At 35.5% G+C, this 14,821-nt stretch overlaps 1 protein-coding gene across 1 annotated transcript; it reads right to left on the bottom strand.

Moving 5' to 3' along the window:
* Nucleotides 1–57: 57 nt before the first annotated feature.
* On the bottom strand, nucleotides 58–13,067 carry LOC134793904 (uncharacterized). The gene is made up of 9 exons (XM_063765618.1): nucleotides 12,568–13,067; nucleotides 11,417–11,712; nucleotides 10,679–10,769; nucleotides 9,489–9,564; nucleotides 8,872–9,212; nucleotides 4,482–4,517; nucleotides 2,677–2,816; nucleotides 1,324–1,444; nucleotides 58–233 (listed from the first exon to the last, which is right to left on the bottom strand). Exons 2-9 carry the CDS (start codon nucleotides 11,710–11,712, stop codon nucleotides 72–74), a joined length of 1,263 nt encoding a protein of 420 aa, XP_063621688.1. The 5' UTR covers nucleotides 12,568–13,067; the 3' UTR covers nucleotides 58–71.
* Nucleotides 13,068–14,821: the final 1,754 nt, after the last annotated feature.

Here is a 14,821-nt window from a genome sequence, read left to right as displayed (position 1 = left end):
TCTTGATGAATGCTCCAGCTATTTTGAATCATTCGGCCGTAGATGACTATATATTCGTTTATACACACGTCCTATTGAGTTCTGTAGTTCCTGTTGTCAGGGGTCGGAGGCGGCAGCGTGGCGAGGTAATCCAAAGCCTTCTGGATGTCAGCTGGGATCGGGGGAGGGGTCGGGAGATGCGCCCCTTGGGGTTGGAAGCCGTTCTCGTCCGCGATGTACGTTAGCTGGATAACCTAAAAACCGAAATTTAATCTGTAGTTTTCTAATTTAACAATATTGTTTATTAGACTGAATCATTTAGCGGCCCAGCGTATCGGTTGCACTAAAGTCTATTTTTTTATTAGGTAGACTAAAATGACATTTCCTAGTATGAACATAAAATGTCATTTCATAGCATGAAATGTCATTTTAGTCTACCTAATAAAAAAATAGACTTTAAGTATATTTTTTTCCTTAAATACCTACCTAGCCAAAATTAAACACATTTCTTACATCTGATTAGGAAAAAATAAAACTTGTCATCCTCAGCACTGATTTTCGCATTATTCAATACTTGGAGCGGTAACGCTCCTACATTTTTAATGGCCTGCATTTTGGCCAATGGCTAAGTAGGCTAAACAGTCACAGGTTATATCAAATCTCGTCAAAAATCTCAGCACTAGATAAAACCGGCTATGCAGCACCTGACAATTAAATCTAAGTAGCTATTGTTACGCGAGCATCCTTTGTTCAAATCCAGTTTGCTATTTTGAAAGCCTACAACTTAAGAACCACCTACTTTTAGAAATCAAAAAGATGTCATCTATTTGAATTGATAGTGTGGTCTCGAAAGTTTGATTTTGAATGACGGTGACTTGCTATCAAAGAATATAATACTCACTCTTGCTATTGTGCCATTGTTATATGTATTACCAAGATGAGAGGATCAAAGTAGTTGTGTACTCATATTCCTTATATGACTAAGTTTTCAAGCGGGTGATTGGACAACATAATTCGCTAGGGGGGTAACACGAGTAGGCTGGCATTGTACAACAATCAATGAAATTTAAATTTAATTAAATTTCCACCTGTTACGCATACTAGCTAGCTAGCTAATTCAATATGCAAGTTTTTATTCATTTGATGCGTCGTCCTTATCGGTGAACTGCCTCGTAATCTACCTTCAACTTTGTCCCGCACTACGAGACACTAATGCCTAGCTCCAAAAATAACAAATGCATGGATTCGATTATCCAAGACATACCGAAGTGAACCGTGGCTCATTTGAGCAATATATTAGGATTTCACAAGTCTTAGGGGTATAAGACCCTTGTCTTAACTTACCTGGCCATCAGGAGCGGTGTACTGGTATTGTCCTTGCGCTGTCTGCGCCTCCTGATCTGGTACGCCCAGGTTCTTCACATAGCCCTGCTCTTCTGCCGCGATTCCGTTGCCGGTCTCGTAACTAAATGATAATAAAAAGAGTAAGTATAGGCAATGAACCAGCAAAGCGGGACTATTTTCACTAGATGAAATAAGTAATGTGAGCAATTTACTAGGCCTTTTATCAAAACATTTACATTGTTAATTTTGTGAGATTAAAACGCGTTCCAAGTTGGAACGCGTTTCCTTCCAACATCATTGCAATAGTTCAATTAGCAAAATCTAGGATGACGTCAAAACTTTTTTCATCACACTCCCTCAGTAAATGTGGAATTGCACGCAGGTTTAGCGGGAGTTATAGAAAATGCGTTGTCCCTAGGGAGTTATGAAGTTTCTAGTGCCATAATTAACAGTTTTTTGTCTTTATACTTAATTTTTGTATCGCAAGTGTGATGAAAAAAAAACATTGTGTGTAACTCGGGGCGTAATAATATTGCAAACTCGAGTCTATAAATCGCTCCGGCAAGCCGTCGCGATTTAACTTACTCTCGTTTGCAATATTCAACTTACGCCCCATGTTGCACAATGCACTATTATATTATTATTCGGTCGTAATTATTTGTATTGACAAAATATTTGTTAACACAAGGCGAATGATTAAATAAAAACAAGGACACATTTGAGGCATTAATATAAAAGCTTTAAAGGCCGACGCATTTGATCACGTTTGTGACCATAGGCTTGATGTGGGTTTCACCGATTTAAATAATATAATAGCGACCATTAAAATAACAAATTCTTATGCTATTTTATATTTCTGAATGTGAATGCGCCCCTTGGTTTTCGATGCTTATGTTAATAGCCTAATCGTATTTTAGATTATCCAAGATGGAGTCGATCCGACTCACCCGATATTAATAATTAGATTACGGTTTCATATTACTTAACAATCACTTTTTCGCTGCTATGACAATGATAATGATTAAATTATAAGATTTTTTAATACCACGGCAAACAAGCATACGGCCCGCCTGATTATTGATGATTTGAACTACCAATGCCGAGGTAAATCTGACACATACATACATACGTAATCTGACATATACATACCTAAACTAGCCACGGTCACTGTAATAAAATAAATATCGTTGCATTGCCATTGTAGCGCCGAGGAACAGAATCCCAAAAGTGCTCATCTATCCCTCTGGAGGCTTTTATCAAATTGAATAACGAAGGTGTAAAAATAATACCTTTATCTGTAATTACGCTGAATGATCTTTCAATATCCGTATTTTTCCAAAGATATAATCTCACCTCCATTTGTACGAGCCGTCGGGGTTGATGACCTGCTCCTGTCTGACTATCGGGATGGGCGTCGTGTATTGAGGATCTTGGTAGGTCTGGAAACTGCTGACGTCAGCGCTGGCTGCGGCCACAGCCAAGACGAGGATCACCTAGAAACAAGATTAACATTGAATACATCAAGTACAGTCCTCAGAAGTGGAATTAGATGTGATAATAGTCGCAACGCATAGTTACATTGGTGCAAATAGGTAAGCTGGCTGAAAGTATCAAACATCAACATAAAATCAAGGATTGCTTTTTAAAGTATGCACGTCGCCCTGCTCCGAATATGCTTAGATCCCCTCTACGGTTACCTATCTCAATTTCGAATATGTTTGCCCGATGTTTCATTTGCCGAAATTTCATTTGATCAAACGCATAAAATTTCTCAAAACCGTTGAATTTTTAAAAGGGTTACCATGTTACCAATCTAACCTAACCCAATGGAAAATTTAACGCCTTCTGAAAAAATGCGTTCGGACAAATGAAAATTCAGCAAATGAAACATCGGACAAACATATTTCGAAGTTGTGATTTATTACCCCCGAGGACCTTACCATCCCAACATTATCATATTAAATTTTATTAATGAAATTTATTAACAAAAGTATGCTCTGTCTGCATTAAAATGTTTTATCATGACTACCTTATTTGCAATTTAACGCGTACTAAATTAAGTCAACAACTTATCTTGAGGGTAATAATGTATTCACTTTTTCACTAATAACTAAAAGTTCCAAAAGAGGCATAATTTGTATCGTAAAATTACTCCGACTCGTTATGGAATTTCCATAAATAAGAGATCTTACTCCGCGGCTTTCGCAATGTGCGGACGGATTAACTCACGAATTTCATATTAAAAAGAATGTCTATATGTTAACAGAAATAGCCGTGAAACAATAACGCTAATAACGGTTTACGATGATGGTACCTAAAGCGATAAACGTATTAAAATCTTGCAAAATAGATTACGTAGATGGTGTAGTATATATTCTAATATTTATCTGTACGAATTGATATTAACACGAATCATCTTAGTTTGCGTAAGTTCCAGACGTTCCAGTGAATGAACTAGGGGTCTATTTGACTCATTAAAGTTAGCTTAGCGGATTTTGATAACAAATGGTATCGTGCACTTATAGCATGGTAAGACTAAAGTGAGCTTTGGAGTCAAAATTCACATTAAAACGAAAGTCATACACATCCTCATTCTCATTTAGTGATTTTTTTAAATATTTTCGCCCTTGTGTATAGTATCATCTATTTTTGAAAAACACCGAAGCCTGGTGATAGCGGGAATGTGAAACTAAACTTTGAGTGGAAGTATAATGCTATACTTTCTAGTATATTATACTCTTGTTGGTTAATCGAGTTCTTACTGCCACAGCGTATTTTATTTTGTTTATTCGAGTATAAATTTTTTGATTGAAAAGTAAAAAATTTGTAGACATAAAAAATACACTTTTGACCCAGACAATAAAAAGTAACATTAAATAATATGAACTGTTGTCAATTAAGTAGGTACTTCATTCATCATCATCATCATCATCATCAATGCATCTAAATAATTTTATAGCGTAACCTCGTACTTATTATTTTAGATATCTGTGAGATTCGTTTCATAAATTTAGAGTACCTAGCATAGGTAATTAACACCTTTCTCATTAGGTACCTAAATTTGATACAGTTCTAGAAAATAAATCTTACGCTTTAAATTGGTTATCCCCAGCTCAAGACCAGTAAAACTTTAAAAAAATGTTGAGAACGATACTCACAAAGCGCATCATGTTGTATGTAAGTTGGTTGCAAGTCTGATGACAAAGCTTGGAATGATGCACTCACTACGCACCCCATGTATTTATACGTAAAAATTGGTTGCAACTACTTATCGTGGCGGATGCGACATGTAATTTAGCATATTTTATGGTGCACTCAAGGACCGGCCCTTGCCGACAGAGGAACAGTCATTGTAAGACGTTATCTAGGTGTTTGTGACTGTTGTAATGTAAGTAATTCATTTTATTAAAGAAAATTTAAGGCAAAAATGACTCAAGTAGGTTGCTTTAAAGTAAGTAAGTAAGTATTTATTTGCAAAAAATAAGTAGGTACAATAGTGTCTTAGGTGGTAAGCGACAATTGGTTGCTTATTCTGCTATTTGTACTATACAGGTTGTACTAAATGCTTGACTATTGCATATTCGTTTACAATAAACTATTAAATCGGTAGATCGAGTAGAAAAAAAACTTAATATGGTTATTTTGTTATTCAGGCTATTGAATTCTAGATCGTATTTGTGACCAATCTTTAAGATCAGGATGGCACAATCCGACAGGTAGTTTTCAAGCAGATCCCAAATGCGGGTACAATTTACAATGTACTACACTAGTAAATGTAAATAGTTGCAATAGGTAACGCGGCCTTTTGATGACGATAATAGAATCAAATTAAATTAAAATCTTTATTTCAGGCTACTAGTAACCCATTCATAAATAAATACCTTAAAACTAGCATACATATTATAATCAATCTTAATAATAATCATTATTTAATGTTAATAGCCGCTTTTTCAGTCTATTGGAGAGACCATTGTGACTCATGCTGCATAAGTTCATTTATAATCATGTTATTTAATCTGAAATTGATCGACGTCACTGAACTTAAAATAAACTTTTTTACGTTAAAAGCTCATATTTGTGTCGCTTAACTTCAAACTCGGGTAAATCCATTCGACCCTCTCAGCAAATATCTACCCTATATTACCTTTTCTTCATACTATACACTTAATACTTAATCGCATAATCTGACAGATGGATTTACCCGAGTTTGAAGTTAAGCCACTCATTTACTTTCACTTTTTCCAGTGTCTATCTATAATTAAATAGGTAATATAATAATTACATCTTACAAAATAGGTATACTTGACCTACTTCCCGGTTTTCGATTGAGCTGATAATGCTAAATATCACCTAAGTAACTAATACCTATTTTGGCGATAAAACTATCATGGTACACTTACAAGCTGATCTAAATAAATGATACTTAACTAGATGCCGAGTATAATAAAACAACGCAACCTTATTGAGTTTTCATTAAATTTATTTACTTGTAATCATCTTCAGTAGATCTACCTATGACTCTAAAGAAAGGTATAGTCAGCGATAGAATACTGCTGTGAAAAGCAGTTTATTGCTAAAAACTTTATTAATCGAATTATTTATTAATTATTTTTTTTAATAAAATAATACGTCAATTTGATTAGATTACATGTTGTGTTACGGACGCTTGCAAGCAGCATTATAATCCGCCTTTAGTAGACTGATAACATTATAATTCATATGTATCACTTACAAGGATTCTGGTAGATCATAATATAGACTCATATTATCTAAAATTATGTTTTTATTTATGCATCCAGTCTTATAAGTATGTATATAAATACCTACTTTGCAAAGTGTACCTATTTTCCTTCTTGCTATGCGTACACAAAACACGCACACAGACCCGCAAATTCCAATACGAAGAAGCGAAACATTCATTATCCAGACACGCCATAAAGTAAGAAATATGAAAAAGAAACGTTTTCAAGTAAACGCGTGTCATACTTAACATTATGTAAGAAATCGTCGTAGGTAGTTCCGCCAGCTTTCTTGAAAGGGCTCATGCGCGTTGGTATCATAATGAGTGTTCGCCATTTTTAGACTCGGGCAAAGTTAACCTTAGCATGGTGCATCGCAGGATGCAAACCAGTCGCTATGATTGCGAATGTGTCGAGTGACATGCCCGCACTTTAGCGGTTAGGGTCCCGTAGCCTAAAACGAAAACTTACGCCTTGGAGAAATGGCTTAGAGCCCGACTGATAGTCGATTTAGCTACGAGCCCAAATACTTGACCTGATCCAGAGTGGGCTCGCAGCTATATCGATTCCTAACACCCCTGGACTCAAACTGCGGACGCGGTTTGCTCTAACGGACGATGCTCATGCAAAGACCTTCCTTTGCGGTCGGGAGTTCAAAAGTTAGTGACTTCCGTGAAAGCAAATTACAGATATTGCGAAGATATTCTCAATTGTCTGAAAGAATTTAACTAAAATTGGTATAATGCAGTTATTATAAGCTAATGCGATTATTACACTCACACAGAACCCTCAGCGTGTAACGCCAATTTGCGCTGAGCATCTTTCTTGTCATTTATTGAAATTGCACCACCAAGGCTTCATATAAAATAACATTATTTTCTTATTGACTTTAATTGCTGTCAGGACCAGTTGTGCAGTAACGCGCTGCAAATTAGTACGTGCATGAAATTTTATGATCTGATGGATTCACTGCATGGCATTCATATTGCAATGTGCAATTGTTCATACAAAGTTAAAGTTCAAGAGGTTTTTTATGGAAGACTGGCGAATTTATGCTGGTGTATATACTATAGCGGTTTTTTATCAGTGTGGCTTTGAATAATGGCTCACGAAGTTCATAATTTCTTGTCAAAAATATGAATTGTTTGACAGAATGTAAATCCTATCCTATCTTTCCTCGTGCCTGCCTACTTAATATTTTTTACGAACACCTATTAAGTACTCGTATTTAAGTACCTATAAGCTTTTGACTATTTTTAGTGTTCTACTGAGGGTCCTAAATATGTATTAGTGGCTACTCATTGACAAATATTATTTCATTTGATATTTTTTCTTACTCAAACTTCTTTTATAAAATGGCATTAAAAACTAAAACTCACTTACCTAAAAAAAAAACAATTATCTTTCGAAATTCGAAAAGAAAGCTAAAGGAGGACTCCTTTAGCTTAGATATCAAAATTTAAAAAAAATGTGAGAATGTATAAATTCTGTGTGAACATATGCCACCCTACTTAAATTTTACTTCGAATAGCTTTAAAGTCTAGCTAGAAGTGAACTCGACTATATCTTTAACTCTTAAAAAAACTACAGATCTTTTTCAAGATAGTGTAAAGAAGTAGGTAACCTATAACTATATAAGTAGCTACTTATATTTTATTGAAATTTAAAAAAAAAGTTCCAGACCAAAATGAGCGTCATCAGCAATTATTCCCATATGGGAATGATTCACTGTTTTTTGCTAACTCAATTAAACTCGTATTAAATCTCCTTTAATCTTATTCCGAGGAACACGTCGTCGGCGTTTAAGCGTTTCGGTAATTTACCGGCGCCATATTGATTAATGTGGACCCTACGGCTGCTTGCGCAAGCGCAACCTGCTGTCAAACATGCTTATTAAATTATGTTCAGGGGCTAAAATAAAACAAAAAAAATTTAAAACATATTGGGGTCAAACAGATCACTATGTTATGTCTTTCTGTTTGACCTGTTTGACCCTGGCATCTAATATAAAAATTTGGAATATCGCTTGCAGACGTATCTGCATGTTTAAAAAATTAAAAAATTGGTATTGACATCTGACATTACCATCATTTAGTTCAGAGATACAACATACTTTTATATACATAATTGCTTGTGCATACGTCTAAGTATGCATATAGGTAGTTTATACCTATCACTATTTATGTTTATTTAATGATGATATTTCACAATAGGGTCAAGTATAAAAGGGAGGGCGGGATTCTAATCTATTCGACGAAGCAACTCGGATAATTATGATAGAACTTCACTTATGGTAAGTTCGTTTAATCATTAATGATCCTCTTTCCTTCGTCTTCTAGATTAGAAATTAACACTTATGTAGTATGACCAAGGGTCGCTTACACTGAAGCAGATTTAAAGGGAATCGTGCTATTTTTACTTACTTACTTACGTTACGATAATATTTTCACTACAAAAAAAGATGTGTAGGTAAGTATTGTTTTTTACTCTACTTTTACTACCAAATTTGGCCAGCCTCGCTAAAATATATTTATATTTCTGTGAATTTATTTACTTATTTCAGTTATCATTTATCATTATCAATTCTAATATCTAAGACGACGAAGACTTGTAGGGAAGACTTGCGTTTAATCCAAATATTATTTCGTAAATAAAACAAAAAAAAACAATACTGCTTTTGTAAAGTACTTTAATTTCATTATAATTAATCTAGCACAATATAACTAGTATCTCATGTGTTAATACAATCGTTTTAATATGCGTCCTTTTTTGGTTCTTCCTTCTTATTCTGATTGTTGTTGCTGTTTACGTTATTCAACCAGGAGGGACGGTAGGGGTTGTAAGGATTGTAGGTAGCCGGATCGTTAGGGTACCTGGGATCATAAGGGGATCTGGGGTCGTAGGGTTTGCGAGGGTCCTGGGGGTACCGGGCATCATACGGGTACCTCGGGTCATAGGGCCTGTTCAATCTGCTGTACCCGTTGTACCCATTGTACCCGCTGTAGCGGCCGTCAATGCGGTTGAACGGGCTGTAGGGATTGTTGAAAGCTCGGTCGATGGCGATGATTGGTTTGCCGTCCTTGTCTAGCACGGGTGCAGGTAATACGGCTTTTCCATCGGCGGGGATGTGAACTCCTGAGGGTCTGAATCCTGTAGAATAAGAGTGAGTGAGTTTTAATGCCTTTATCGTAGTATCAAATTACTTACTTATTTTGAACATGTTATTAATTATACGAGTAATACCGTAATGTTTTAAAGTCATCAAAACGAAACATATAAAAATGCCTCACTGACTGTTATAATAAATAATTGTAATAAACACATACCACACTTGGCTTCAGTATCACTGATATATTAGCATACTATAAGCTCATTATTTCCTCGCACATTCGCAAAAAGATTAATGTGGAATGAATGTATATTTACCATTTTCATCGGCGATGTAGCTGACTTGAACCGGCGTGCCGTCCGGCGCGACGTAGGCGTAGCTGCCCTGTACTACCTGTTAATTGACGAGCTTATTACAAAGCGAGCCCTTAGTCATCCACAGTTATTATTCTACATTATATATTGAGAGCTCATGACATCGCTATGATATGTTTATGATAACAATAAATTGCCTACTTATCAGCTTAATATTTTCATAAGTATGGAAAGCAATGTTTGAGAATAGTCGGTTTAACGGCCTCCTATATAGTCGGTACTACCGACTAGTGACTACCGACTCGGTAGTCACTAGTCTACTTACTAAACTGTACCCCTAATCTAATTTCATTCGATAACGTAACGTGAGGTACCTACGCGTTTGCGTTAAGGGTCATTTTGTATGGCATTTTGAGTTTCGAAAGACGCGCTGTTAAAAATCCCATACCTACAAAAATAGACATAACGCGAACGCTCGTCACTCTATCGAATGAAATTTACGCTAGGGGTTCTGAAGGTCCCAGGTTTGAATCCCGATTAGGATTAGGAACACATATCCTAAGCTTTGGGTGTTTTCTTTTTATTTAAGTACGTATTTATCTATTTAAGTATTTATTTAGTACCTATCCATAGCACAAACTTTACTTAATTTGGGGCTAGGATGATATGTAAAATTTACCCCAAATATTCAAAAAAGTTAGATAGATAGCTGCTATAACGCGATCTGATATTTAAAATAGTTGAATTGAGTCTTCGGTCGTAAATTGACCCTGTCAGAGTAGCATTTTTCAATAAAGTTGAAAAATTATGAATTTAAAAGGTTTCTCTTCGTTTTTAATTAATGCGAAATGATCTGAAGGCGGATGCATTCTTAATCGATGAATTAAAATTGATTAATATTGTTAATTATTCTATTGAAAAATTGGCAAACTATTATTGTTATGTTAGGTACCTAGTGATATTTATATTGATTACTTTTAATAGTATATGTGTAAATAAAAAGAGACTTATATTTATTTGTGATTTTTTTTTTGATATCAAAATCATCGTATTAAATAAAGCAAATCATTCATTGCTTTTTTGTTGTTTTTTTTTTAAGTTTGATAGTCATCCCTTAGTTTGTCAATATTTTACGTATTTAAAAGTACCTGCAATGTAAGGGCTGTTCCGTACCGTGAGATGTTTCAACTGACCTGCGTTCCCTGGGGTTCCCCTGCGTTGTCGATGTAAGCGTCTTTCAGGTACCCTGTTTCTTGAACTTGTTTTCCATCAGCTGTGGAAAAACTAGACAAACAGACCAAATTAATTATATCGAGAAATTTGTACAAACATACAATACAAGATGTAACAAAAATAATGGGGATCCGTTTAAGGGTATATTCGGTATCGTTATCTGATTGGGAAAAAGCAGAAGAAAAACATTGAAGAAATTTTTGGTCGTTGTATGGAGGGTTGGCCGACTTGGATAACTTTTTTTTTACTTTTTCTTACCAGAACACTATACCGAATGGCGAATATGCCCTTAAACGGAATCCAACTATTTTTGTTACACCTTGTATATTAGGACTTTATAGATTTGAAGCAATCATATGAGTCAAGTAAAAATAAAAAGTACAATTTCGGTACATAATATACAATTAATAAGGGTATAATATATCATGACCACTCAATTGAGTGACGATCTACTCGTATACTCACCATAATACCAATTGGCGACTGAAGTTATAATGATATATCTTTCATGCTTGTTCAGACCCAGCGCTATTAAAAGGGATGGCATTATAACTTCAGTCGCCACTTATTAATGCGACTACTATAGCTGTATGAGGATTGATCTAATACTCTCGGGAATTTTCCCGTTGGAAAAGGTTTTAACATGCTAACTATGCAGTGTTTTAGTTTTTTATAGAAAAATGCATGTAAAAGCTTACCTGTAAGAATAGCTGCCATCAGCGCCATGATCGTTGCTATACGTCAAAATAGGCACAGCAGGCCCCGCAGCAGGGTTGTAATACGGGTTGTTGTAACCAGCAACTCCAGGGACCAAGGGTCGTGGAAGTCGTGGAGTAGGGCCGAAGGGGAAGATAGTTGGGGCCACTGGCGGTATTGGGGGTAGACCAGGAGGCACGTAGGGCACGGGGGTCGCTCCGAGAGGTAGGGGAGAGGAAAGTGTCTGCCCGCTTGCTAACGAACAGCAGAGAAGGATGCAAGCAAGAAAGCGTATCATCTGGAAGGAATAAAAATGTATTGAGTGTACAAGGTTTGCTTCATCATCATTATATATATGTGGCCTGTAACAGGAGCAATAAACTCAACTGTAGGCTGTACGCCTCAAACTGGCCACCATTTGTTCAGCGACTTTTCAAAATATCTTTTATCTGTAGTATACTTAAACTTTAAACTTTATTCTAAGACGCAATGTAATGCGAATTTTGTTATGTTTAAAGCATGACAATGACAAGCAATTACACAGATGACAGCGTACATTGGAAATAACATTTAATTTGTAGAAAAACAAGAAAATCTAAGACTTCATAATTTTTTAATGTTTATAAACAAGCGTTTTATCGTTTGCGGAGTACAATCTATGGTTTAATTATTTGCTCGTGTTACAGGATATCCGGTATAATACGTTTTTAAATACATAGATTGCTGGATTATGAAAATAATATGGACATTTTTTTGTGTAGATAGAATATTTAAAAAATGAAAATTTTCACACTTATGGTATTTTTTATTTTTATTATTGAAAGATTTATTGGTTGATTGATTCACAATTTGGTTTTGTCTTATCTTGTAACTGATTCAGTTGTTTCATTCACGCGCCGCGGCGCCATCGTGAGGTACCTACCTATGTGCGAAGTATGTACATATGTCGAGCACTATCTATTTCCTGTTTGCATTGTTTCATTAACTTCGTAATGAAAAGAATTTGTTCACTTCCTTTTTTATTCTTATTATTATGGTGACTATATTAAATATTTAACCGACTAAAAGGTACCTAAAATATTCGCACGTGTGACGATAAACTTGCAAGTGACTCGGTTCTTAATTCGCCGTTCACAATTAACAATTATTTTACCTTTGTGAGCTCCTAATCCGTCTCGCGTTGAACTCAGCTAGCTACTGTAACCGTGGGATCCAAATATTCCATTTATAGGTGCAGGGTTGCTTTGTGCCGATATTTTTTGTTATGCCATCACTCAAACGTGAGCCCCGCACACGTCTCTTTACCTACCAGCTGTTTAGGATGTACTTAAATGTTCGCCGATGTACGTACACCACGAACCGGAGTCATTTACCAATTTTAACCGAAAATTACTATAAACGCTACCAGCTGCAGTGCCTACGCAGGGATTATCCACTCATATGTTGCACAAATACCCCTCGGTGGTCTATTACAATTTAGCGCTACAACGGATCCCCTGTTTTGCATTGAATGGTTATCACGAACTGGCATTTTGGAGTTACAAATGTATAGTTTGTAACGAAAATTACATACCAGTCAAAACTATTAACAAGAGCGCTTGGAAGACAACTGTAACATTATTTCAATTATCGAGGGCTACGTCTTGATTTGAACGTTTAGTTCTCATTCTAGTATTAGTTATTTATGTACAATAAGAACATATTGGATCTTTCCTAATTAATCGATTAGGTACTACATGAATGAGATGATTATTGGGCAAAAAAGAAACCTATGTATAAGTAATTTGTATTTATGAGGTTCACTGGACATGCGGACCATAGGCAATTAGACATAGGTTGATAAAATGCGTGACGGACTGACGCAGTAATACCGAAAAGACCTACGAAAATTTTCATGGAAATTCACAGTTATATCAACGCAGCAGAAGTAAAGGTGACATTCGGATGGCAACTGCAGCTGATTTGCCGTTGCGGTATTGCTGCTGCAGCATTTATGCGCGACCTGTCATGGTCAATGTCCTTCATAAAATGAGTGACGTTCGTAGCTGCATTACTGCTGCACTAGCAAAAAGCCTTATTTGGAATGGCATCAAAGATTTATAACAAGCTACCAAATGAGATTTAAAAAATGAATGATTTAAAAAAAATAAGAAAATGCTGGATGATTTTTTACAAACTAAAGCATATAACTCAATCCAAGATTTTTTGTCAGACAGTGGAAACTTTATAACCTTTTGATTTGTCGTGTATAACTTTATTTTTATTATTTATTATTCGTTTTAAATGCACGCTACATGTCTTTTGTAACTAGAGTTCGACAAAGAAAAGTCTGCAGCGATTTTGATAGCCCACGCAGTGCAAGTGTTATTTATACGTCATCATTTCATAGAAGCTTGACGTTTAAAATAACACTTGCACTGCGTGGGCTATCAAAAGCGCAGCAGACTTTTCTTGGTCTAACTCTATTTGTATGTTATATGGCGAAGCATAGTGATACATACTTATTGTATGTACACATTTAAGACCTACTGTTGAACCTACCTACATATGTGATTGTACAATTAGTAAATTCCAACAAACTAACTCACGTGATGGGCCCCGCAATCTATAATAAATTACCCCAAAATATAATTGAAGCGCCTAGTTTGTCCACCGCCTAAAAAACTGGCTAGCTGAGCGCCCGTTCTACAATCACGAGGAATTCTTATTGAATAAATTATGAGTATTCATTATTATTTACCCAATGTAATGTTGACTTTTAACCGTAATAATTAATTACCTAATTTGTTTTAACCATAGAATCTGTGCGGAAAGAGAAGAGTCGTGGCAGAAACGGGAACTAACATTTAAAATGTTATATGGCAATCAAACCTTTGACACCTGTCTTGTAAAAAGTAAACAAACTTCTGTCATTATATATTTTTATTAACAAAAACCGCAAGTTTTATGTATAAAATATTTTCAAAACACGATAAAACCGTACATAAAACCACAAGAAAAATTATATTTAACATTGTTCGGTTTTGTCAGCGGGAAGAAAACGGCTAAAAGCCGACTATCGACTTACAAAAAGTCGCGGAACGTGTTTCCGCTATTCACGGGTATTGATGTTGTATTACTTGTATTTAATATTAAATAATTATCTATTTAATAAGCAAGTAACTTGTCTCCGGTACATAATCGGTAAGTATATTCATTCAAAATATATTAATTTTCATAAATATGCAGGTCATTCGTGATTTTTAAAATAACTGACAAATAGTCTTGATACTTGCCATTTTATGCATATTTATATGTATTTTTTTTTCAGGATTGTGTAAAAGTACCTACGGTATCTCGAATAAAAGACCGCTAAGTAGGTGATATGCAAGAATTCGTAATCTACGTGCCGGATTCAAGCACATCCA

The sequence above is a fragment of the Cydia splendana genome, chromosome 9 (assembly GCF_910591565.1).
Source record: "Cydia splendana chromosome 9, ilCydSple1.2, whole genome shotgun sequence".
Lineage (NCBI taxonomy): Eukaryota > Metazoa > Arthropoda > Insecta > Lepidoptera > Tortricidae > Cydia > Cydia splendana.
This window is presented reverse-complemented; position numbering and strand designations above follow the sequence as displayed.

Excerpts from the sequence above, each read along its gene's own strand:
- LOC134793904 (XM_063765618.1), bottom strand. The coding sequence starts at position 11,712 with ATGATACGCTTTCTTGCTTGCATCCTTCTCTGCTGTTCGTTAGCAAGC. Across the intron at positions 2,817-4,481 it reads CATACAACATGATGCGCTTT|GTGATCCTCGTCTTGGCTGT; the intron begins GTGAGTATCGTT and ends TCTTGTTTCTAG. Across the intron at positions 234-1,323 it reads ACACCGCTCCTGATGGCCAG|GTTATCCAGCTAACGTACAT; the intron begins GTAAGTTAAGAC and ends TTCGGTTTTTAG.